This window comes from Xiphophorus maculatus, chromosome 6 (assembly GCF_002775205.1).
Source record: "Xiphophorus maculatus strain JP 163 A chromosome 6, X_maculatus-5.0-male, whole genome shotgun sequence".
NCBI lineage: Eukaryota > Metazoa > Chordata > Actinopteri > Cyprinodontiformes > Poeciliidae > Xiphophorus > Xiphophorus maculatus.
Genome location: NC_036448.1, coordinates 11793332 through 11818934, shown reverse-complemented (window position 1 = coordinate 11818934; position 25603 = coordinate 11793332). Strand labels below are relative to the sequence as shown.

Here is a 25603-nt window from a genome sequence, read left to right as displayed (position 1 = left end):
CAAAAGCGTTGCAATGCAGAAGGACAAGTTGCAATTGTGAATATTTCTTGCACAGTACCTCATCCAATATTCCCAGGCAATAACTCTCTTTAAAGCTCCACACTTTAAGTAGCAACAGATTAAATTTCAATGTCTTTGGCAGCTTTTGGCTGCTTCCAAAACCAAAACCATCTAATTATCCCACTTAACCACCAGATCTGATTATTGAGTGGCTGTAAATAGTGGCACAATTTGGGCAACATATTTTAAAACAAGCCCTTTGGAGCCAGGAGAAATTCATTAAGCATATCATTAAAGATGGTAAAATCAAGGCAGCAGCTTAAAAGTCTCTCGTTGTTGAGCAAAATTAGAAAAAAACAGTTCGTATGATAAGTCTGTGGGGAGACGAGAGAGGAAAAAGGAGGCCGGGTTGTGACAGCACATTACTCAGCAGATAAATTGGAAAGGAAGAGGGAGGAGAATGTGAGAGTGGATAGAGGACAAGAATAATGGGATGTCAATCTGGCACCAGGAAGCAGAGTTTGGGTGGAGGACAAGGTGGATGCTCGTAATTAAAGATGCGCACGCTTGTGTGCTTATGTGCAAATATCTGTGTGATCTTACTCTGCAGACAGTCGGCATTAAGCAGATCCTGGCACTTTTCGTGGCATTTAACGCCGCACTCAGAGCAGCGCATGCCCTGCCGCGCGATCCCCCACAGCAGCCCCTCACATTCGTAGCAGTACGTGGGGGTGGTGGCAGTCCACACTTCAAAGTTATGTGGAGTGGTGGAGGAGATGGGGTAAATTAAAGCCTGCAGGGTCTTTTTGTACACGTGGCTCTTCTGCAGGCACAATGATGGGGGGGGGGGGAAGACAAGTTTTATTCCTGCAGAGATAATTTTCCGGAAAATCTTGAGAACTGTGACAAACAGCTGTGAGCAGAGAAAACCCACCAGCTCCTCATTGCCAAGAGTGGTTGAAGCCATGGCCGAGGTGATTCCAGCTTTGCGAGAGTTCTGCACCAGAGACTGGAAGCAAGAGAACAACAAAATAACACACAGTCACATCTGAATGTCTACAACAGTTGTGTTTTTCTGGATGATATTAAATGATAATTAAATACTCACCATAGCCTAATGAGCCCAGGCCATAATCAAACACAGACAGAAAAACAAAAGGAGATAATTGTTTTTAAATTTCTTTTCAATGGCAAGTGTTAATAGCATAGTTTCAATATCATAATATCCACAAAACTCTCCTTTGTATTTAAAATAACAGCGTGCCATCTAAATTCTTTGATATATTTATCTGTTGTCCAAAGTCCCAGAGTTTCAAATATTATAAAGCAAGAGACACCTCAAAACAAACAGCACACTGACAATCCGAGAGTAATAAGGGCCAGACTTAAGAAAAAAAATCAACAAACCTGTTACTAAGGTTACTGAACATTATATTTAGTATCATAAAGTCTATTTTTAAAAGATTTACTTTTACCCCATAACTATTCTAAACAGGACAAAGTCAACACACTCAAGTTGGCAAGGTGAGGAGGGAACGAATTTTTTAACACCTTTCCTCTACATAAGAGTTTCTGATTGGGCTATGAAATCAAGAAAAACAGACGCTTGTTACTTAAGTTTCTGGCTATTAAGAAAAATATTGCATGTGCTGCAAACTTCTCATCACTTTTAAAACACGATGGAAAACACTAAGGCAGGGTGTAGCAGCATCGTGGTGTGAGGATGGATTATTCTTTAATAGATTCTGGGATTTTGTGAAAAGACACAATATCAAATACATAACTAAATGTGAATAAATCTTTGATTAAAACCTATTTCAGTTCTGCGGAAAATTAGGACACAGAGAAAGGTACAACTTTCAGTACAACAACTTGGAGCAAAATGCCAAAGAGGTAACCCCATGAGCTGATGAATTTGTGAGGAGGATCTGTGGAGATTAGTAGTAGAGTTTGGGTGTGTTGTCTTTTTTCTTTTTGTTTTTCTCATTTGTAGTGTTTTTTCCAATTCTAAAGTCTCAGAAATTGTTGATTTTTTTTGTTAATAAACATATCAATTTTAACCCCAGATGGAGAGACAAAAAATAAAAGAAATTTGTTATTTTTTGAAATTGTGTTGATATACAATCTTTAAATACAAAAAAAAATTATTACCATCTGCTTCAAGATTTTAATCAATACAAGTGTGGCGTATATAGTGCTTGTGTGTTTGCTTTCTTGTCGTTTCTCACCAGATCTCTGACGAGAGGAATTGCTTTTCTCTTGCGAAGGTCAGGCATGCTGTCAATACTATAGAGCGCACCTCCCATTCTGTAGAAACACAATGTCACATCAATATATATTTATTAACATGGTAATAGCTCTTTCTAGCTGGTGAAAAACAACAAAAACAATGTAGCCATGAAATAGTGTTTGAGCTTGAGAAGCTAATGTATCTATTTTTAATCACTGCTTCTTATGCTATGTAACATGAGGACTTCTCAAGGACTTAACTGGAAAATTTAATTACCCTAGCCTCCTCCTCTCAAATACTAATCACAGCTCTCCACACTCCTTTATATGATTGCTTTTTTTTTTTTTTGGCTTACTTGTTAATTCTTCAGAAGGCATCTGCAGTTTTCACAACTAGATCCGCCTTAAGTGCAACTAGCCCTGCAGATAGAAGTAGCTTTGCCATATATAAAAGATTCCTACACTGTTTCCATTTCAAAATTCCATACATTTTGCATTTTTTAATAATCTTTTGAACATTTGAATGTGATATATTTTTCCTGAACTGATTGTACAGGTTTGGGATTTATTGTCTGAAACAATCCAACACTGAAGCTGGCTTTGGATTTCACAGTGTGGTAAAGAAGTATTTTGCTGATTTTTATTATCTGTACTAAATTAGATCAACTCTCTTTCGAAATTTTGACAGGCTTTCATTTTTGCAAACATTTCAATAACAGTAGTTTGAACACTAAACTAGACCCAACATAACAAGAATAGTTTCACTGGTTTAAATGTTTATTTAGAATTGTCTAAAGACCAAAAAACACAGTCACAGAAATGTCCTGTGTATGTTTGAACGTTATTTTACAATCTGCAATGAAAATAGTAAAATACTAGTGCTTAAAATGTTGCACCTGAAGTTGGATGTGAAATATTAAAGAAAAAAGATGCAATTTAAAAAGAAATCTATATCTAAAAAAATAGGCAAAAATTTACCAATTAAATCTTTTTCATTAATTATAGAAACATAAAAGATTATATATTTTGGAAACTGACTCATTTCTGTACTCATTTTGTTTTACAGAAGAAATGATCAAACTTAATATTAGTCAAGATTGTATATGAATTTTGTGTGTACAATATTTTACATGACAGAGAAAATAATTAGGAAGTGCTGACCCTCCTTTACCAAACCACAGCGAGCTGGAGGTCTCTCCTCGAGCCTACGCAAAAACAGAACAAGAAGAATAATGTCAAAGACAGAAAAACTTTGTTTTCAAGTTTGTACCTGCAGTTGTTTTTTTAGCCCTTATCCTGTATGAATCCAATAGCAAAGCTTTTTTTCAGGGTCTTACAAACTTACTTTCTATGATACAGTTAAAGAGAAAAAACAGGGCTGAGCCAGAAATGTCACAGTTTTTTTCATGCAGTCGCTTTTGACACAGTTGACTTAATTGACTGGCTCCAGGACATGGTTATTATCTCCTGTCAGGTTCTAAATGGGTTTCATTCATACCTTTCAGGCAAAAGACAAAGACGACAAGATCAAGTCTGAATCTAGAAGTTTTCTCAGGGTTTAGCTCTGGGATGTAATCTTTTCATCTTCTAATACAGTTTGACTCACGAAGAAATAATGTTTTTAATGCTTGTCATGCTGATGATAAGCAGCTTTATTGCTCCTTTAATTGAAGTCCACTAAATGCCACATCTTTCCTTCATTTTCGATGGATGCCCTAACCAGAATCAAGCTGTATACAATGTATAAGAAAAATTAAGTAAGTCATTTTATTCACAAATCACTTTTCACAATTGGAATCACAAACTGCTTTACAGTAAAAAATATAAAAAAAAACAAAGCATCAGATTGACTTAATACACACAACAGACTAAAACTAGTAAGTCACATGGTCCCTGGGTTTATGTTAGCTTTTTTCTTTTTTTTAAACACTTACTATAAATACTGTTCAATTTAAAGAGACGGGAAGCCTTGTTATTGCCCCTAAATACTGCCAGTCTGCAATCAAGAAAAACCTTGACAAACTGGGATTAACATAGCCATACTATGAAAATCCTGGTTGTTTTGACTCATCCATTGTGTCTTGGTTCCTTCAACCGAGAAACATTTGCAAGCTTTGAAGTCTTGTCTCAAAACTGGAAGAGGAGATTACATTTTACACATTTAACTCTTAACACTTTCTTGCATTTGCAAATAAGAATGAGGTTGCTAGGTTTTTAACATCCACAAAATAGAGACAGAACAAAATACCCACTGTAGTCTTTTTGCAGTGGCTTTCAAAGTTCCTTTTAAAATTTTAGCCTTCACTTTTTAAGACTTTAATGATTCTGCAAAGGCAGAATCATCTCAAAAGTTAATTGAATATTTTATAGTGGCTTTTATCATATATGGCTTCTCGAGACCCACTTTTATATGTTTTCTTTTCCAAATATTTTGTGCTTTTACCTGTAAGATATGTTACATACATAAACTTTAGTTGCTTACTCATGCTAACCAAACATCCAAGCAATAAAGCTGCCATTTATAATCTACATTTCTAATCTTTAATTCTTATAAAAGTGCAGCCTATCAGGATAATGTGGGACAGCTCTTGCAAAACACAACAGAAGGGATCAAATTGCTGTGAAGGTGAATAAACAAAATGAAAGTGTCTGTAATGTCAGACAGGACTTAGGACTTCACCGATTCTCAAACATTCAGGCTGCACCTACCTGTCAGCATGCTCCAATGATGGTCGAGCAAAGTGCATGTGAGTATCGCTATGGCAATGACATGAAACTGGAAAGAAAACAAAGTGGGTCGGCACAAATAAACAAAAAAAATAAAGACAAGGAAAAGGAAGCCAAATGTACATAAAACGCAAAGAAACAAACATCAACAAAACATTGAAGCAAGTGATTAATTCTTTGCACAACTGAATTCAAAATGTAATGATTAAACAAAATATGCAAGTGAAAACCAAGCAAGCAAAAACTGAAAAGTGCTCAGCTAAATCAAGCCATGTGGTGCTCCACCCTAACTAAAATAAAAGCTTGCCTTTTGACAAGTATTAATATTTTAAGAAAGCTGAAAAGTATTAATTATAGAAGACATATGGCATCATGTCTGTTGCCTGGTGAACTGCAAAACTCAGGATCAAAATAGACTTCAGGAAGTCGCCGTACATATCTAACCTGCACATCAATATTGCACAGCGCATAAATATTTCAAAGACTTGGTAGAAACTTGTAGAGTCTCTTGAACTGGTGCATACTTAAATTATTGTCTGGAAATCAATCAGACCAACAGACCTGAAAATACGGCAGCAGGAAGCTGATCAGTGAGCTTACCTCTCGTAGCTGGTCTAAGACCTTGTTATAGAGCCTGAGCCAGTTCTCTTTGGCTCTGACGGCTGGATCCACTGGCTCCTTCGGCTCCTCTGGTACTGGAGGACTAAAGGAAGGGTATTTTATATTTAACAACAAAAAAAGCAATAGTGCACCATAGCGTGGTGCTCGAGCTGCAGTATGACAAAAGAGCCATGAAAAGGGAGAGTGAAGGATAGTGAAATATACTCTTTGTCAAGGATATATTTCATTTATTGTATCATTTATCATTTACCGTCATAAATTTTTAATTTCATAAAAGTTTTGATTTATTGTTGTCACAATAAAGTCCTATTAATGCTAAACCCTCCCAAACTGTCTGAATCGTCAGGATTATTAGTTGTACTAGTTTCTCCACTGTTTGCTCCATGAGAGCACTGATAAATAATAATAATTTTAAAAATATAATTAATTGCATTTTCTATGTGATTAGTGCTTAGTGATAAAAATTACACTTTCATGTGATTGGTATAAAAAAGAAGCGTATAACAAATGGTGTGTTTTTCAAGAGAAGAATCTGTTTGTGGGGCTACAATTGCTGTGTTATGCAGTCAGAGCCATATAGTTACCAAAACAAGAAGTAATAAATAGTTTTTATTGTCACTTTTATTGGTGTGATAATAGTACCACAAAATATTGTGATAAAACTTTAAGTCCATATCGCCCACCCCTATTAAACGGACACAAATCTAGTCACTGCTGTCATCTGTTGACGATTCAGTTCTTCAGTTTCATTTCCATTCCCAACATTTCTTACCTTTCAGGTGGAACCTCCTTTTGCTCTTCAGGTGTCAGCGGTCTGCTCTCTTCATACTGCTCCTCTTTCTGCTCTGCAGGAAGCTTCTCCTCCTCTTGAGCAGGGGGAGTACTAACTTCCTTCTCCTCCATCATCTCGTTTTCTAACCACTCTTCCTCAATCGGAGGCGCTGCGTCCTCAAGACTGGCTGGCTGTGTGATAGCGGGATCGCTGGCGTGTGATTGTGGCACCGCGGAGGGCAGGGGCTGCTGGGATGGAAGACCCGTGGCAGTGGAGGGCGGCTGGGATGCCAAATTAGCCATGGTGGCCGGGTGTGAAGGAGGGACAGAGTTTGCTGCAGCGGACTGGTGCTGCTGAGGAACGGCTGACGTTGGTGGGTGAGCCTGTGGAGGCTGGGCAGCGGGAACCGATGACAGGAACGAAGAAGCCAGGCCTGTGACTGCAGCAGTCAGAGGTTTGGCCATTGAGAAGAAGGACGTGGCAGATGGGGCTGCTTGAGGTTGAGGTTGTGTCTGGGGTTGTTTGGGGGGCTGGGCCGCTTGTTGGCCAGTAGGAGGCTGTGCTGTGGGAGGCTGAGCCTGATTGGACGTTTGGTTGGGGGTTTTACCTGGAGGCTGTTGGTGTATAGAAGACTGTTTCTCCAGAGGAGGCCTGAAGTTGGGTACGTCAAGCATCGGCGGTGCGGTTGACGTTGGAGTGGGAGTGAATGGCGGCTCAAGGTCCTCACTGAGGGTCCCGTCCAGGTTGTACAAGTCCTCATCATCATACATCATCTCCTCATCCTCATATAGACCTTCCTCCTCCCCCTCATACAGTTCTCCGTCATCTCCCTCGTAGAGCGCGACCTCCTCTCCTCCGTCTTTGCTGTAGCCGCCCTCATCACTGTACGCCCCCTGGGTCTCATCGGGGTCCCAGTCCGGGGAGCCTTTGCTGTAGCTGACAGAGGAGTGGCAGGAGTGGTATGAGTCATTCTCGTCGTACGGGTCCCTCTCTCCGTACTCTCCTCCGTAATCTTCTTCACTCAACTGGCTGCTGCACCGGCTGAGCTCTGCAGAAGACGCATAGCTTCCGGTGGGGCTGGAAAGAAAGATAGACGACAGCAAGAAAAAGTTAGAATGCAGTAATATGTAGTAAACAGTCAGCCTCTTTGTCAGAAATGATTATTGAGTGCTGTATTGACACACTGTGGCCGGTACGCTGTGCTCCCCTCTAAACACCTTTTATGCGCATCTCAGAGCAGTAGAGAGAACTGCTGATGGCTAATCAATGAAAACACAGGAAGTACAAGGGTACCAGACAAGCAGAAAGAAACAGAGCAGAGCAGAAATATGCTGCTGGACAGCTGACAAAGAAAAAAGGAGGAAATATCAAGAAATGAAACAACAAAAAACTAGCTTTGTACGTCTTGATGAATGGGGATTATTAAAAAACTGAGCACAGGCTCCTAGAGAGAAAGGAAGATGATAGAGAAGATAAGAAGACAGCAGTGGGCACAAAACAGAAGGAAGAGAGGTAGAGAGGGAGGGTGCGCACAGAGCTGAGTGGATGAGATGGAGAGGAGAAGGTGTGGGGATAGAGGGGGGATGCCCCTGTCCAATACACTCACACAAGCAGCTAATCTTATGTGCCGTATTGACCGTTAGACTGCCAGCTGAATTATTCATAGAGCGAGAGGTGGATGCATATTTTCATTCCCTCTCTGAGAAAAAAACCCACCCAATAAACGCTGAGAAATCACACAGCTCCGAAAATAACTAAGAATTAAACAGAAACCGGTCTGGGTGGGCTAAAGAAAAGTTGACCAGTGAACAGACAACATCGTAAGATTTTATGTTATAAATCCATTGAATTTATTAATTGGAACCAGGCTCAGTTGTGTCACCTGGACACACAGGTGGAAACTATAAAGCTCATTTTTGACTGAACTCCATTCAGCTGTTTTTGTAATATTAAAAATGGCTTTTTGTGTATCTGTTAAAAAACTGAACCAAAGAATTTTTTTTCTAAATAATATTTTCATTTAAATTCCTTCTAGAGCCATTTGGAGGTCATGGTCATGGTCATAGAAGTATATTGAGCAAAATACACTTTTAACGTCACCAAAAATGAACTTTCCCATTCAAATTAATATATAAATAAACCTTTCTAACATAAAAAGACCCTTATTGATTAAAAAAATAATAATCTCTCCACCTGGAATACCTATTGCAAAATCTGAATCTATTTGCTAAATAGGAAATTAAGTGTCCAACAATGCAAATTCATTAATGTAAAATTTGTGAACATTATTGAGTTTGTAAAAAATATCTACAAAATTTAATTTTTTTTTTTACTGTTTGGCATTTTAACCACTCATTTTAAGGAACAACGCTCAGGTTCAACCTGAATTTTAAGCTGACTGAAGCCCATAAAGAAGTGAAATATTCATTTTTATTATTTTTGAATGCGCTTTCAGTCATTAAGTAGAAAAAACACTAACGTATATTTGCATAAATCTTACGGCACAGGTGTCATGTTGCAAATCAATGAGAAAAATCAATAGTGTTTCCATAGCTGTTTTTTGTTTTCCTTACTTTTCCAGATACATCAAGACTACATGGAAACCCGGGCTAGAGGTCATTCAGAAAGAACTGGGTGAAATAAAACATAATTATTTAATTTCTTTTTTAAAAGTCAAGCATTTAGCCAAATATTAAATGAGGAATTATGGGAGTCTCCTCACTGACTGTAACTCAGATCTGAATGTTTTCTGCAAGACTTTGCATTTCAAATTATTAACTAAACCTTTAGTCATTTTGGGAACTGAAAAGATTTTCTTTCTCACAGGCACAGATAAACATGAAAGCACATACGTATGACTAAATAAGGAAGGTGCAAACCTGATTGTCCTTTGATGGTGGTAGTCAAGATCTTGGTTGATCCCAGCACGTGGATACGACAAACTTCTGGAGCTGCGATGCTGGTGGCTGATGGGATACTGGTGGACAGAGGCATTGGGTTGGGATGTGCTGTAGTACGGAGGTGGAATGCTGTTACTGGTTTCACTGCGATAGTCGCTGTCCCTGTCGTCAACAGCGCTGTCTGGGTCCTCATCTACTCAAACACACAGAAATAAAAGGCAGAGGGAAGTGATAATAAGAGTGAAGGTGAAAAAGAGTTTAATCGCAACCAAACCATTCTTTCCAATTCTGTCTGGTCGTCACACTTTCACAACTGAACCCTCTACACATTATTCATGGAAGATGGTGTTTATAGCTCAACAATTACCCTCCCAGAGGAAAGTGCTAATACAATTCTACAGAGTGAAGCAGTCAAAAGCCAAACTGGTGATCTATTAATCATTTATGATAATCAATCCTCATCTTTGGCACTCTGAAAGCCAAATGACGTCTGCGACTGTTGCACTGCTGACTCCTTTAAAAGGCATCAGACTAAGTTTTAGATATCATCCCTGGTCCTGCATGTATCATTCTCTCTTTCTCCTTCTCTGTGTGAGAAACTTAATCTGCTCAACGTCTATCATTACCCCCTGCTCTTTCTTTTTTCCTCTGAGTTAACAGAAATGAATAGCTGCAGTTGTGTGGGTGAGTCTGACAGGCACTTATATAACACCATCCCCTGATCACAACAATGGGGGAGATGACAGAGAAAATCAGACATTTTTTGGACAAGATTTGTAAGTTTTCTGTTTTGACTGTGGCAGAGCAAGAAATATTTATAAGTAATGTTCTTGTCCTCCTTTTAAATCACCCATAAATTAAATCTACTCCATGTTGAATCAAATAAAATGAAAACTGGGGAATAAATACCATTTTCCACAACCAGAAGTGACCGAAATGTAGGTAAAATATTTTTTCCTTCAAAGGCATTTGTGTAACTATCAAAAATATAATTTAGAATAAATCTGTACTCAATAGACATTATTTAATCAGATATTTTTTAATCACTTTAGTGGAAATTCACAAAGAAGTGCAATCTGCTTGTGAATGTCCATCAAGTCCAACATATGTGAACAATTAGCATCTACTTTTGAATCGTATCACTGTTATTGATTCTTCAGACACAGTGAGGCAATAAAAGTGATAAGGAAAAGACTTTTACTTTTTAATGATTTATCTAATTAACAGAGAACGTCAGATCCTGACGAGGCATCCTGAAAGCCCTTTCTAAATCAATAGATTATGCTGCACATTGCGAAAGACCATGAAATAATTTTCACTTAGAGATGAAAAACATTGAGTACAGAATATGGTGCACTTACTTTGCTGATCTCCCCACAGACTCCAGTTACCTGCAGAGAAACAGGACAGGGTTTGTATTGATCTTGACCTGAACTGGTACTCATACTCCGACACGCATTCCCGCCATCAGTGCATCAATGTTCCCCAATGCAGGCAGTGAATGGAAAGAGTCTCTCTAATTGCCTCAGACAGCTGGCTCAGCGAACTCCACAGACTAGACCAACAGCAGAAAATCGCAGGCAATCTCAAGGAGCTTGACTCCAGACATTTGATAGGATTATTGATCCTTTATGGTGCAGCGAACAAGACCTGTTTCCCCTCTAACACACAGCAACCCATGTGTGGCCAAACATAATATCAGAGGCTGAGTTAAAGCAATCTAATTACACCTAAATGGATAATTTTCAGTTTTGTACAATCAGCTGCAGGTTACTTACAACACTGGGTTCCCAGCACATGGAGAGGGCGTTCCTGTTCCTCCTGGTGTGAGTACTGCATTTGACAGAAGCAGGACAGATGAAAACTTATTATTAAACACAAAGTTGGCTGGGGATCACAAAAATATGTATCATATATAAAGTTATGCACACAGTATCTTGGGAAATAATAGCCTTTCTCACATTTTGTCACCTTTAAACTACATCTTTCAATTTATTCTATTGAGATTTTATATTAATGGATCAACAAGAATGCATCCCAGAATATTTCCAAACTGAAATCTGAAAAGCTTAGCATGCATCCCAAACCTTTTGTGTGACATTTTAAAAAACAAACTGCTACTAATTTTCTTTCCAAATTACAGAAAGTCAAGAAAAGGTTTAAGTGGTATCAACATTCAGGGTTTCCCCCAGAAAACTTGCTAAGCCCAGTGGTCGGGGCGCAGAGGCGGTCCACCATGTTTTTGTATTAAAAAATGTTAAGTACACAAGAAATGTAAAAATATTACTGGGTAATTATATGTTACGGGGAAATGCCAGTGAAATGCTATTGAAACCCACAGCTAGTCTTAAAAACGACAAATCAAAAAATCCAATTAAAATGAATATTAATTATTTGTACTTCTGTTTTATCCAAATTAAGTCAGCAGCTCCAAAAGGCCCACCACGGCTTCAGGGGCCCCATAAATGCTAATATTTTATCATAGACCACAGATGTATAAATGTAACATTTAAGGAGCTGGGAAGTTAATTTTGTAAAACTTCAAAGAACAGTATTCATAGTACGATTGTTTTGTTACCACAGCAACAATCTGATGCTGTGAGTTTAATCTTTGAGTTTGAGCTCTGTTCTTTCACAAATGCAAATTAGTAAACTGTAATTATAACTGATTGCTTTTTAGGTTGGATAAATAAATTACTTCCCCGCTCCCATATTAAATCTAACACAGAAGCTTTAAGAGGTGTTGATGTTTTTAGCAACAAAAGGGGCCCCTAAATCAAATTCTGCTCAAGGCTTCATACAGCTTTGGACCGGCCCTGCATGATCAGTAAAATCCGCTGCACTGCGCAGAGATGAGCAACAAACTGGATATTTAATTTAATCTAATGTGGCTCTAGTAGCTCTTCCATTTCGTGTCTGTTGAGTTTTTAATAAGAGTCACAGAAGCTATTCTGGTTGGTGGAGTTAATGGGACGAGATTTTTAGATCTCCGCGCAGTCGCGTGTATTAACTCTGGCTGACTAAGTAGACAACGCATTTGATATGGTTGATGCATCGTGTAACCGGAAAAATACTACTACTACTACTACTAAAATAATATAAAAACAGCATGATGCGTGACTACGAGGAGAGCGCGAAACCTCCTCACTGGGCTGAACCTGCATGATGAGGTTAGCGCTGGTTCATTAACCACTAACGCTCCGGGACACCGGGAACACAGACATAAACTTTACAGGGAAGACAGAGCCACACGCTGGGCAGCGTGTTGAGATGTAAACGCCGCATATAATTCTTTGTTCACAAAGAAAAATCTCACCGCTCCCTCAACGCTCACCTCTGAATTCGTGACTACAAGTTATTCCTGCAGTTCATATAGCTGCGCAACCAGAGCCTTGAGTTCTCCAAAGAAAAATAATTTCTCACAGGAATGCATGGCGGGCCGCCAGGCTTATAATACACTGGGGGAAACCCTGAACATTTATGCAAAGCACTGTGGAAAGTGAAGAAAGTGTTATGGGATTTTAGCAAGTATGGTGCAACCTGCTCTCTGGCTTGTGCCTGTACTGCAGGATTATTTTGGGGGTGTTAAAACAAACAGGCTGACAGCTTACATCTTGGTCCCTCATGGCATTGAGCTGCTCCAGTTTTTTGGCCCAGTAGCGCGCCTCATCCTCAGGGATATCTGAAAACAATCATTCGGTCAAAGTCTGGGTGACAAAATTCCTCAAAATAAGGCTCATCCAACTGAAACTCTTTGAATAATCCCACACAAAATTACCTGTCAGATAACACCAAAACACGGTGGAAAAACATCAGCTGTAATTATACTTTGGCCTGGTTCTGATGGTTCATTTTTTTAAACAACACAGAAATACAGCTGTAGATGCCTTGGCTTGACCTCACAACTCTATATTTAAAACTGTCCTGTTTTACTTACAGTCTCAGAGCCAACTCTCTACAAATAGGCAGGATGTGCATATTGAGGAGTCAGGTGTACATTATTGATTAGAGGAAGAGGAAACAGGATAGAAATGACACCTAATCAATGCTAAGAGGAACCCAGCTTGATCACTGAGAAGAAAAAGGACACAAACACTTCTGTTGGTGCAAACTACACAACTAAAAAGTGGGTCAGGGTAGTTAATCAGGCAGTTTTTTGCTGCTCATTTGTTACTGTTTGCAGTGAAAATATACAGACAAATATAATTTATTTGTTCCAAACCCACTCCAAGTGATTTCACTGAAAAGACGTAGATAATTACTTACATTTACTAGGGTAACTACAGAAAAAATGCACTATGCATTTTACTTCTACTTTGTTAAATTATGCTTTTCTTTCGTGAGAACAATTCTTGCTACTCTACCCACACTAGTCTCACCTAGTGGCAGTTCAAAGCGTGTATCAAGCAGCACCAGGTGTAGAGTGGGATCTTTGGTTCCACAGATCTCACTGTCAGCCATGATGACTTGAGAGTCCAACGTGAGCCACTCCCCAGGACCTTCCTGTGTACACAAAGATTGCAGGTAAAAATTGCACAAACCATTGAAGAATATAGTGGTGGTCATGGCGAACCTCATTTGACTGTCGGATGCTACGGAGGGGAATCCACACGGTGCCGACCATGGTGTCCCAGATTAACCCTTTGTTCCACATCTCCACTGTCAGGCCAAGATCCAGCCGGTTGATTTCACTACAGGAGAAAAAAATCAATTAAAAAAATTAAAAATATTAGGATATCATGAATGCTTAAATTTGACAAAATAAATCATCAAAACAGAAGTAGAAACATGGAAACAGCTGGTCGACAAGTAAAAAGGGTTTCATAGCTATGATGCAACTAAGGACTTTCCCTCTGGGGTTTTTTCCATCTCCACATGGATCTACTTTGTTAGCTTCCTGACTGAAACCATCTCAGAAAGTCGGTCTCGATCCAGATGTTTGGTCCGCACCAGGATTTGCATGAGTGCATTTACACCTGCACAAATATCCAAACAAAGTCTGCTCCATTTAAAGCGAATCAAATGTGTCAGTTGTGTGAATACACTCTATTTTTTGTTTTTACTGTGGCTAACATACAGGTTGATACGTTTGGAGCAACTCCATAACAGTCCAATATAAATCCTATATTAGACAGCAGAGAGAAAGATGGAAAGTGATGAAAGAGTGATGACTAAGGGGAGGGAGGGAAAAGGTGATTGCATCGCCTGCCTGGAGGGACAAAGAGGGAAGTTTAATTAAGAAGTAAAGGGAGTAGACTCCCTATATCAATGTTACTTCTTTTTTCTGTAAGAGAAGTTTGATTTAAAGCGGTTACTGAGGGAGGGGTGGGCGGAGGCGAGTCAGTTTGAGGGAAGACATGAGTCCCTCTCTGTAGCCCAAATGTTACATAACACAGCTCCACTGATGCAACCCCAGTACAATGCTGCACGCCTCCAAACATCATACAGATGCCGAGGACTCCGCAGTAATCCTGCCTGCTGCAGCCCACATCCCGCTAAATGATTCTCACCCTTCACCGCCCATATGCTGCTACACCGTCAACACTGAGTCACTCCAACAGCCAAATATTCACTGTTGTGTAATATTACCGCTTGCAACGAGATACCATACAACATCTGTGGAAATTTAAGATGAAATAAAAAAAAGAACAAAAGAGAAATATCTAGTCTAGAGAAGAAAGCTGCAGAGAGGGAATGGAGGGAGAGGAAAAGAGGAGCATTGGGGTTACTACAGAATGGGGAGAGAAAGAGGTGAGGCCAAGATGAAGATGAAGATGAACGGGGTTTATGCAGGGGAAGTGACAAAGAAGAGAAAAGAAGGGGTGGAAGGAGGCCAAAGTTAAGAACGAGAATGAGAGAGAGGCAGAAGTATCAGATGAGAAAGAGTAGGAGACAGCTGATGAAGGTGGAGAGGAAGAGCTGCGAGAAACAATACAGGGATAAAGAGCACTTACGATGAAGAAGTGGAAAGAAAGAGAGACGAAAGCTGATAGAAATCAAGCATTCGAGAAGCAGTGGAGGGAGAAGCAGAAGACGGTGAATGAGAAGAAGCTCGTGATGAAGGCATGTGAGAGAGAGAGAGGGAGAGAGAGAGACTAAGAGAGAGGGGATACGGAAGGACTCACAACATGAAGTCCTGCTCCCAGCAGGGCAGGTTGCCCCTGACAGCAATGGTTGTGCTCTTCACATTTTGCACTTTTAGAGTCACATAAGTGTTAAACTTTTCTGCAAGGAGAAAAAGACAAAGAGAAGAACAGAAAATATCAGATGGAGAAAATAAATCTGCATTTTACTATCGAATATACATTCTGTTCAGCGACACGATCGCTAACTCTTTTCTAAAAAGATCTAGCCACAAACAAAACACAGATTCCTCATGCACCTCCTCCCATTATTTCGGTGAACCAAGCCCTTACCTTGGGGTCCATCCAGCTTGGCTTTCTTCACTGTGGGAACACAGAGAGGGACATGGTGACACACAGGAACACCATCTGTTTTCATGCTCACATGTCTTCTGTTTTCATACAGTGAGGGCGAACCAAGGAGGTTTGCAATGTACTAAAATAGCAGTCAAGGCGACATGTGGGACATTGAAACAAAACCTTTTCATTAAATGAAAATTTTAAAAATCTTTCTTCTGTTTAATTAAATTTTTAGCAAATACTTTGGTAGTGGAAGGAAGTGTTTTTTATATATCCATCCATCCATTTTCTGTTCACCCTTGTCCCTAATGGGGTCGGGAGGGTTGCTGGTGCCCATCTCCAGCTACGTTCCGGGCGAGAGGCGGGGTACACCCTGGACAGGTCGCCAGTCTGTCGCAGGGCGTTTTTTATATATATATTTTTTTTTTTTTTTTGTACCCCACAAGGGGGTCTTTTTGTGGGCTCAAGTGTCCCTTATTTTTGAAAGTAGGCTGACAGAAAAGGGGGAAAGAAAGGGGGGAAGCATGCAGCAAATGTCGCCAGGTCCGGGAGTCAAACCCGCGACGACTGCGTTGAGGACTCGAGGCCTCCAAACATGGGTCGCACTATCCCCTACGCCACCACGGCACGCCCAGGAAGTGGTTTTTAAAATTTCTTTTACAAAATAAATATCTGAAAAGTGTTGCAAGCATTTTGTATGTGTAATCATATGTTGTTTTGATACCGCTAAATAAAATCCTGTGTGACCTTCAGACAATCCAGCTGCTCTGTGAAGCTCTCTCAGGGCAGAGGTCATCAGTAAACAGGGACAAAGTTTAAACACCAAAATCTAGTGTTTATGGAGGAGTTGCAAAAAGAAACTCATCTTTTAAAAAACATGTTAAGAGTCCTAAAGTCAAAGGAAGCATGTAAAATAAGGAGCTCTGATCAGATGAGACCAAAACCTAACTTTTTGGTTTAAATGTGACAAACAATTTGTATATGTGATAGAATGCTGAGCATCGTCTTGATCACAATAAAACATGGTGGTGGTGGCATCATCATGCTGTGGGGAATGTTTTGCTTTAGGAGCGTTAAGAATGCTGAATATTAATGTCTACCTGTCATGTGAAGCGAAGGGATCAGATTAAAATACTGAGAGGAAAGTGGAAGACTCAGAGTAACCAATTTAATAAAGAGAGTTACAAAACACTTACAGCAAAAACTTTTCGAGGGAGAAAAACACAGGGCTAACGGGGGAGAATCAGACAAAGACAAAAGGGAACAGATGGGTATATATGCAAAAGGTGTAATCAAGGGAATGAGGAACAGCTGGAGGGAAAACGTAAGCACAGACAAGACGAGGAAATAAAAAACAGCTGTCCTGAGAGTCAGGCTGAGGGAAGGAAAAAGATAAGCAGAGCAGGAGGAAGTGAGAAAATATAACAGAAAAACCCTGAAATTAACAATAACAGAAAAAAAGAACCTAAATCTAACTGCACAACAGTAAACTGAAAATTAAACACACAAACGAATGAAAAAAGGCAAAATCTAAGTAAATGAACAAAAAAAGGAAATTATCAAACCAGAAACAAAAACCAAGATGTGAACACTGGCACACTTCAGATTTCTGTTTGCAAAAAATTGATATTAAAAAAACAGACTTAATATTCTGTCAACGTTACATTTATCCACAAATTTATATCTAACCTCTCAAAATCTCAGCAAAATATCATGACTTTTAAGACACTTTGTGAAAGTTGTCAAAATATTTGTTAGCACAACTTCAGCGCACCACTTAAAATCTGAGAACAAATAAAAGTAAGCTGAATGCAAAATGTCTTTAAAATTTTTACTTACATCATATTAGTGTGAAATGCTAACTACTAGCTTCAAACATATAATTTTTTTATTTTTTATTTCTTCTCCGAAGAGTTTTTGTAGCGCTAGTGGCTCGTATTTTTTTGACAGTAGGCAGACAGGAAGGAGGGTGAGGAGAGGGGGGAAGACATGCGGCAAAGGTCGTCGGGACCGGGAGTCGAACCCGCGATGTCCGCGTCGAGGACTAGGGCCTCCAAACGTGGCGTGTGCTAACCCCCTGCGCCACTACTGCACGCCCCATATAATTTTAGTTCATTTCTGCAAGTTAACTTGTGAGAAGCACACTGTTTATTGCAATAAGTACTTAAGAAAGTACTTATTTAAGTACCTATAAGTCCAATGTAGAAAATATTGAAGTTGACAAAAAATATATATTTTCATAAAGGCACTTTGTTTTCATACTAAGCAATTCATATATAACATAGAACCTGAAAAATATACATATTATCCATCATCACAAAGAGGCAGAGGTCACCAAGCACACTCAGCATTACATAAGTATGTGTGAGGAATTCAAACAGTCAGTTATGCAAATGCTGACTGAAAATATGATTCTTTATTTGCTCTGATGTTTCTACAACTTAGATCAAACCGGAAGCCATAACCAGTGCTAAACATGGATTTCAATGTGCTCGGAAAAGTAAAAAAACACACACAGCAACATGCTCATCTCATATTAATTATTCATCCATAAAGACGTTTATTATTCTGTATCTATTATTTAACACATTTGGAACAAATTTCTCTCTTTTTCTGGCATTAAGGCAAATATTCCAGTCTAAATCAAACAGTATCTGCCTGTGGATTTTTCTGTGTGCTCTGTAAGCCTGAGCTCCCTCTCTGCAGCACTGTTTTACCAGCCGTGACGTAACTCACACATGCATTTTTAATGCTTCACTACCCACTACTCTCAACCACGTACACTCTAGGAGGTCCTCACACACACACACACACACACACACACACACACACACACACACACACACACACACACACACACGCACACACACACACACACACACACACGCACACACACACACACACACACACGCCTCACTGCAGATGTGTGCATGCCTCACATGCGCATGTTTACAGAATAAGATATAAAAGTTCTCTGTGGTACATAAAAAACCTGAGCCTTTCTATCTTTAGAAATCTACTAGCAACACAAATTATAACCTAACTCACAATTTTCTTACATGTACAGTTCCTACATCATAACCAGTCACCATAATAACAAACACAAAGTGAAAAAGCACAATTGCCCTGAGTCAGCAAGGTGCTTTTCTATTTTCCAAGCCTTTTTTGTGTACCAAGCACCCACTGGAGATAAACCTGCAGCTTCTGCCATGCCGCCTCATGATGGAGTCACATGCTAAATGCAGTGGCTCGCTCCTTTGCTGTGCACCAGCAGCAAGGATGAAAATTACATAATCACTGCTTTCATTCAGCCTCAGCAACCTTGAGGGAAGCTCTGCATGTTCATGACAAATAAGACATATAGATATAGATACAGTGTAAAGCGTATTGTAAAAGTATTCGGAACCCTTAAACTTTTTCTTTTGCAACAAACACAAACTTCACATTATGTTTTTGAGATTTTATGTGTCAGTAGTTGATAATTATGATGTGAAAGGAAAGTGTTTGGTTTCTAACACAAATGCAAATAACAATCTGAAAAGGATACCAAGCGTTTGTATTCAGTTCCCTTCACTATATAATGCTTGAATAAATTCAAGTGTAATTAATTGCTTTAAGTTGCTACCTAAGTGCAAACAGTCAACCTGAGTGCATTTTGATCTGATTGTGAATGTATGAATGTTCTGTTAAGCTTCTTCTCAAGCTTTGAAACACTAACAGACACTAAAGTTTGGGGAAGCAACATGATAATACAAAATCTCCAAAAGACCTCAAAATAAATCTAGCAAGGCATTTTGGTGCAAACATTGTGGAGTCATAAAAATTGAGGTAAACGCTACAAATTAGTTTTAAGATTAAATGACTCTGCTACTAACCCAAAAGTACCTGCAGTAAATATCCTGCGTTATCTTCATTCAGGAATTTCCTCCAAAGACAGCACAGTCTGACTTATGAGGACGGGCTGGTTATTGCCAAGAAAACCGACTGAACAGGAAATCAAGCAGACCCTTCATCTTGAACTGTCAGGGAAGATAAACTGGAAAAAGGTGGAGCTGACTTCAGCTGTTTCATGACACAAAAGAGGGATGCCTCCATTCAGACAGACAGAATCTTATTCTGACAGATCGCGAGAGAGAAGCAGTAATCCAGCTGCTGACAGCGACATCAGACTGTGACTTTGTGTTCCAAAAGAAAGACAATAAGAAGGCCGGACATTAAAGTGGCAAAAGGTTGCCAAATATTGCTCAGATTGAATATGCGTCTGTGCCTGAAATCTGCTTGGCTGGCAGATATGCCAACGTTGCCTATTCAGGAGGCACAAAGTGCCGTGCAGGCCAGAAATAGCTCGAGCCAGGTAAGCATGAATGATGTAAGCGGAACAGAAAGAGGGCTCTCTGCCAAGCCTCGTAGTCTGCAGCAGCCAGCGTTTATGAATGAATGACTCCCAGGGTCTTTTTAATGACATCTGGGAGTGACTCAGAGCAGGAGCAGTCAGTGGGTGGAACTGACAGGACAGGCTGAGGTGGAGCAGCGTCTATTAAACAGCTGGATGTATCGTGACTTAAAAAAAGCCTTCAAATTTTCTTTTAGCTTTTATAAAGATTGCTGCAAGCTCAATTGATCTTTACAGCTTGTGTACGTACAGATTGTTTCTGTATCAGTCATAAAGGTTTGGTGGATCAATAGTTGTTATCACATGCAAATTGATGTTATTTTCAGATTTTATCCTCTGTACTAACAGTAATATGTAAATGTGAGCTGAATATGAGACAGGAAAGCAATCCAAAAGCACTACAGTAACTCGAAGCACTATTTTTAGAGAGGCAAGTCCATTTGTTCACCTTTTTTAACTTGCTACTGGAAAGCAAGGAAATGAATTTCATTTGCCCTAGGTCAAACTCATTCTTGTTCACTGAAATGGCTTTTTACTGGGTCTTAAAGTACCCACGCCACCGCTATTATTTCCACCTGATCTTTTCCTTTTAGGACAATCCATGATAAAAATGTGAAAAAAAATTGTGAATGTGATATTGTAAAAAAAATAAATAAATAACAGAAAAGAAAAACAAGGGGGAAATCTTGTCTTAACAACCCCAGACTTCACTGAGAGGTTTTCAACTCTGCAATGATTTATTTACAGATCAAGACAGAGACAGTAGTAAACCAATGTCTGCAACCGTTATCAATGTATACCACGGCCAAAATCACTACGTTTTAGGTGCTCGGTCAAAAACCCATGATTATATTGGGATTTCTTTTGTTTTGCACCTGCAGAGCAATAAATGAATCATGAGACATTTTAATGAAACAAAGTGAACTCGTTTTTGTAGAAAAGAACAAATCATTGATCCAAAAATTGGTTGTTTTGTTTGATTTAATGTAAAAGAAATATCTAGAATTTTCAAACTTTTGGGGTAAATTTTTTTCTTTTTTGGTATCGCAGAAAATGCTTTGGTTTATTACATAAACTATCCTCAGAATCACTTGCTGTATTTAGATCAGTTTAACTCTGCCAAACTCTTGATTTTGAGTAAAATGTTGATTGAGTACTTTAAAAATAAAATTATTTGCTTCTTGAAAAAAAGAAAAAAAACACTTCTCTTAAAAGAGTAATACTTTGTATTGTACCTAACACTTTCCTTAACAAGATAAAAGTAAATAGAAAATGAAATTGTGCATCTGCATCAGCTTTGTTTACTGTCTACAGTCAGAGACCCCACAGAATTCTTCCAAGGGCAGCAAATGGCCCCCGTGCCACATGTTGGATGAAGAGTTTATGGTTATTATTACCGGATGTCTAACTCTTATCACAATTACATTTTTCATTATAACAGTTAAAGCATTATAATTTATCGTGTATAAGTACCTCTACAGTTATGATACCATAAGAATTACTACTGACTTGAAACATATCCACAAATAGAGATGAGGATTTGCTGAAGGCTATTTTAAACTAAAATCTATATATGCTTAACTCTTTATATGTGTTCTCTTGCCACTTGTCTCAGCGTTTGTTGCTGAATCAGCTCTAGTCTGTGTAAAAGAAAATACTCAGAAACGTGTTAGAGAATACTGTGGAAGAGAATCTCCCTGTTTAGGTCTTTCTCCGCCCTTTCACTAGTCCTAAACTCCGTCACGTTACCTCGCCAGCTACGCTTATTCATCCGACTAATAAGAGGTTTCAGTGACAGCATCAAGTGCATTTTGGGGCGTGTGGTGGGAGGAGGTGACGCATTGCATTTTAGGGGAAGACGCGGAGTGGTCCTGAAAGGGTGGGCGTCGGGGGGGAGTGGGGTGCCATAGACTTGCACCTCCTGCCGCCAGTATTTCCCTCGGTACGGCAAAGCGGCACAGGGAAGCGGTAAGCGGCAAGGGAGCAGTGCGCGCGGTGCGGTGCGGTGCGGTGCGGTAGCGGCAGGGCAGCGGTGCAGCAGGGGCTTTTCCTCGTCCTCCTCCTCCTCCTCCTGCCCACGCATGAATGAGTGGATGAAACACACACTTACACATACACGCGCGCGCGCGCACACTATCCGCAACAGAACTAACAGCACCCCGAAAGGAAACAGCAGCCCGCACGATAATGGTCATGTTATTAGCTGATAATTTTACCATTCTTCAAAATGCCATTTAAAAAAAATATATAAAATATATATTTGTTTTAAAATAAATATATGTTTGGTCCCAACAGTGAATGGAAACAAAACGCACCATTCAATAAAATATTCAGTCAAAAGTCATACAACCATTAACAACGCGTTTGGAGCCGCTATGTTTTCTAAATGATCGTTCAGCAAAGAACCTCCTGCGCTCGGACAACACTTTTTCCAGGCAGCTGACAGACAGTCAGCACAGTCAGGGACTGCTGCTGCAGTTAAACCGTGAGCAGGTAACACTTCAGTAACATCACACACACGCACGGTCTTTTTCGCTGGTTTCCTTCCTTACCTCCCACACACAGCAGGGACATCTCTGAAAGCGGCGTGAGCGTCCCCGGCCGTCCTTTACTTAGTGCTCCGCGGTTTGTTTAGTCAGTCCTCTTTATAGAGTCTTGGCCACAGGAAAAACTCAAAGCGACAGAAACCCCTTACCCTGAACGGCAGCGGCAGTAACAAACTGACACCATCTCAGAGAGACTCGTCTGTCCTTCTGCGGGACTGTTGCTCCTTTGAAGACCGGACAGGACAGACAGGAGTAGATTCCTCGCCCCCCACCCTCCTCTGCTTCCTCCTCTGCATTGCCTCAGCTCTCCGCCGCTGCTCCTCCTGCGCGCACAGCCATCTTGTTTCAGCAGCATCCACCGGGCTCCGGCGCGAGGACAACTCCCCCGTGCCTCGCCGCCCTGACGTCACGGTTGATGAGGAGCAGGCGGAGAGGGGGTTCGCTCCTCCGGAGGGCTGCAGGGATGCACGGAGGACGGGATGGGACTGTGTAACATCATCGTGATGGGAGGACGATGCAGTCTGCACTGTAAAACCTGGCGGGTTGATTCAGCTTAAAAGATGAACGGTCAACGTTTCTGTCAAAAATCAATGGCGTGTCAGTTCACCGTTACTAACTAGCTCTAAGTTCACTTCACGGTGAAACTCAACTAATTTACAGTGCTGTGTGGAATGATATTAACCCTTAACAGGTTTCTTTTATTCTAACATTTCTGATCATCAAAAAAAATCAAAGTTGCTTAGACTAAATACATGCAGACTTTAAATGATGATCTCCTACTTTAATAAGATAAAAATTATCAAAAACCTTATGTGAGAAAGGAACTGCGGCCTAATAGTTAATCATAAATTACCTGAAAATATTTTTTGTTCAGCTTCACTGTCCACACCCAGATCTGTTAAATGTGGATTTTAGATAGAAACAGTGTTACATAATCTTAAGAAATTTAAGAACAGTCAAGAAACAATATTGGGATGGAAGGAGCTTGTCATTTCTAACACTCCAGAACCACAGTGAACCACTATTATCCATAGATGGAGAAAACATGGAACAAAAGTGGCTGGCCTATTAAAATTATTCCAAGAGAGCATCGATGACTCACGAATGACCTCATAAAACCCAGAAATGCATCTAAAGCACTACAGGCATCACTTGCATGATGTGCATGATTCAACAAAAAGAAAGAGATTAGGCAAAAATGACATCAGCAGGAAGTTTCCATGGTCAAAAGCAAAAATAAACAAAAAGCATTTGTCTAATATTTGCCCAGGATCATCTTGAGAATCCCAAATTATGGGAAAAATATTCTGTGGATAGAATAAACTAAATTGGAACTTTCTGAAAACTGTACAACTGATTGCATCTCGCGTGAATTAGCACAGCATTCAAGAAGAGGAATATCATACTGACTGTTAAATATGGTGGGACTGTGGTGACTTTGATTCTTCAGTGAAATTAAATCTAAATCCACCCAAGTGGAAACAGAAAACCAGAAACTTAAAGAACAAACTCTGCTGACTGATGAAGAATTTTTTTTTATCATGTTAAATTAGTGACTGAAAATCAAGAAACAAACTCTGAAAATCCCAAAATGTTATTTAAAACCAAACAGAAATGAATTGATGTGGAAGACAACTTGGTCTTAGACTGAAGGGACTGAAACACAGACGAATCAAACATTTTATTCCACTCGCCAGCCTGACTGACCTCTAAGGTAAACATAAGATGAATTACTAGTATTGTTAAAACTATTTATTCAATTTTTTTCTCAACAAATCTATTATTACCTTTTCAGACTGAAAGAAAAGAAAACAATGAAGCAACAAACAAGTAAAACACAGTTTTACAGTGCAGAATATGGTGACAAAATATACTCATTCACACTTTTCAAACGTGTCCTTTTCATTCACAAAAGTTCGGGGTATGTGTAGCACAACCTGATCACAACTGTCTGTATTTTTTTGCTCATTGTCCAAGTCCATTTTCCTAAGTCTCATTTAGTTTCTAACATGGAAACTCTGCTACCCAACAATACAAGAAAATTTGTAACCTGATTGCACAGGAAAATCTTGAACTGCATGTCAATGAATCACAATTTGTGAATGACTTTTGGGGCTGCACGGTGACACTGGGGCCTTGTATGAGACTGTCCTGGGTTCAATTCCATTGGGAATAACTTCCAAAAGTATGGTTGATTTAATTAACTGGTTTCTCTAAAATTGTCCTCAGATATGAGTGTGCATGGTTATATTTCCTTGCAATCTGTCCAAAATGTATCCCACCCAATGGCCACTAGAGAGTGGCACCAGCGGTTTGTGACCTTACAAGCTTATGCAAATGGACAATGGATGGTTGAATTATTTTGACTCTTGTTTGACTGTTTTGTATCAAAATCCTTTTCAGTGATCTACCTTTATTCCTTTCACTGAAGCAGATATTTTGGTGTTAAAGAACTCAATGGTTAAGCAATTACAGTAGAAAGAAAAAGTTAAATCCCAGAGTCAGACAAAGCTTGTCTGGTCTGGAAAATCCTTTGACTCAGGACATCGGGAACTTCTTTGTGTCTGCGTTACCAAACAGAGAGTTTCTGACTTGACACTGAGCTGTGTTACTGAGGAATATTAACTATGTTTTAAACTGCATACAAGCACTGAATTGGGACACTGACAACATTTTAGACATGAAACATTTACTAATAAAGCCATGAAATCTTGACATCAAAAAACAACTTTGGCACACAGATGTAGAAAAACACCCAGAAATAATTAAACTGCAATATTTAAACTCATACAAGTTTGCGAAAAATTAGGACAACAATAACGTGACTTACCAAGACCGGTCTCGAGTACGACAACACTGCTAGCTTAAATATAATAATATATAGACTTTAGTTTTGAGAAACATGTTTTCATGTGGCATCCAATTATTTTTAAAAATGTATTTTGGCTTTACATGTTTAAGTTTTATGTATGATTCATCGTCTGCCTAGTCTT

The 25603-nt window shown here is 39.5% G+C and overlaps 1 protein-coding gene across 1 annotated transcript in view; it reads right to left on the bottom strand.

Moving 5' to 3' along the window:
• LOC102217077 (protein unc-13 homolog A-like) overlaps positions 1-23029 on the bottom strand; it is a 40648-nt gene extending 17619 nt beyond the window's left edge. Inside the window, exons 1-16 of the mRNA XM_014476015.2 lie at positions 22617-23029; positions 15666-15695; positions 15375-15474; positions 13823-13940; positions 13629-13752; positions 12861-12931; positions 11028-11082; positions 10611-10640; positions 9229-9442; positions 6350-7426; positions 5557-5659; positions 3391-3434; positions 2229-2307; positions 1109-1114; positions 935-1009; positions 604-823 (exon numbers count right to left, since the gene is read on the bottom strand). Of these exons, the coding sequence (XP_014331501.2) occupies positions 604-823; positions 935-1009; positions 1109-1114; positions 2229-2307; positions 3391-3434; positions 5557-5659; positions 6350-7426; positions 9229-9442; positions 10611-10640; positions 11028-11082; positions 12861-12931; positions 13629-13752; positions 13823-13940; positions 15375-15474; positions 15666-15695; positions 22617-22638 (2368 nt within the window). The 5' untranslated portion in view covers positions 22639-23029. The remainder of the gene's footprint in view (positions 1-603; positions 824-934; positions 1010-1108; positions 1115-2228; positions 2308-3390; positions 3435-5556; positions 5660-6349; positions 7427-9228; positions 9443-10610; positions 10641-11027; positions 11083-12860; positions 12932-13628; positions 13753-13822; positions 13941-15374; positions 15475-15665; positions 15696-22616) is intronic.
• Positions 23030-25603: the final 2574 nt, after the last annotated feature.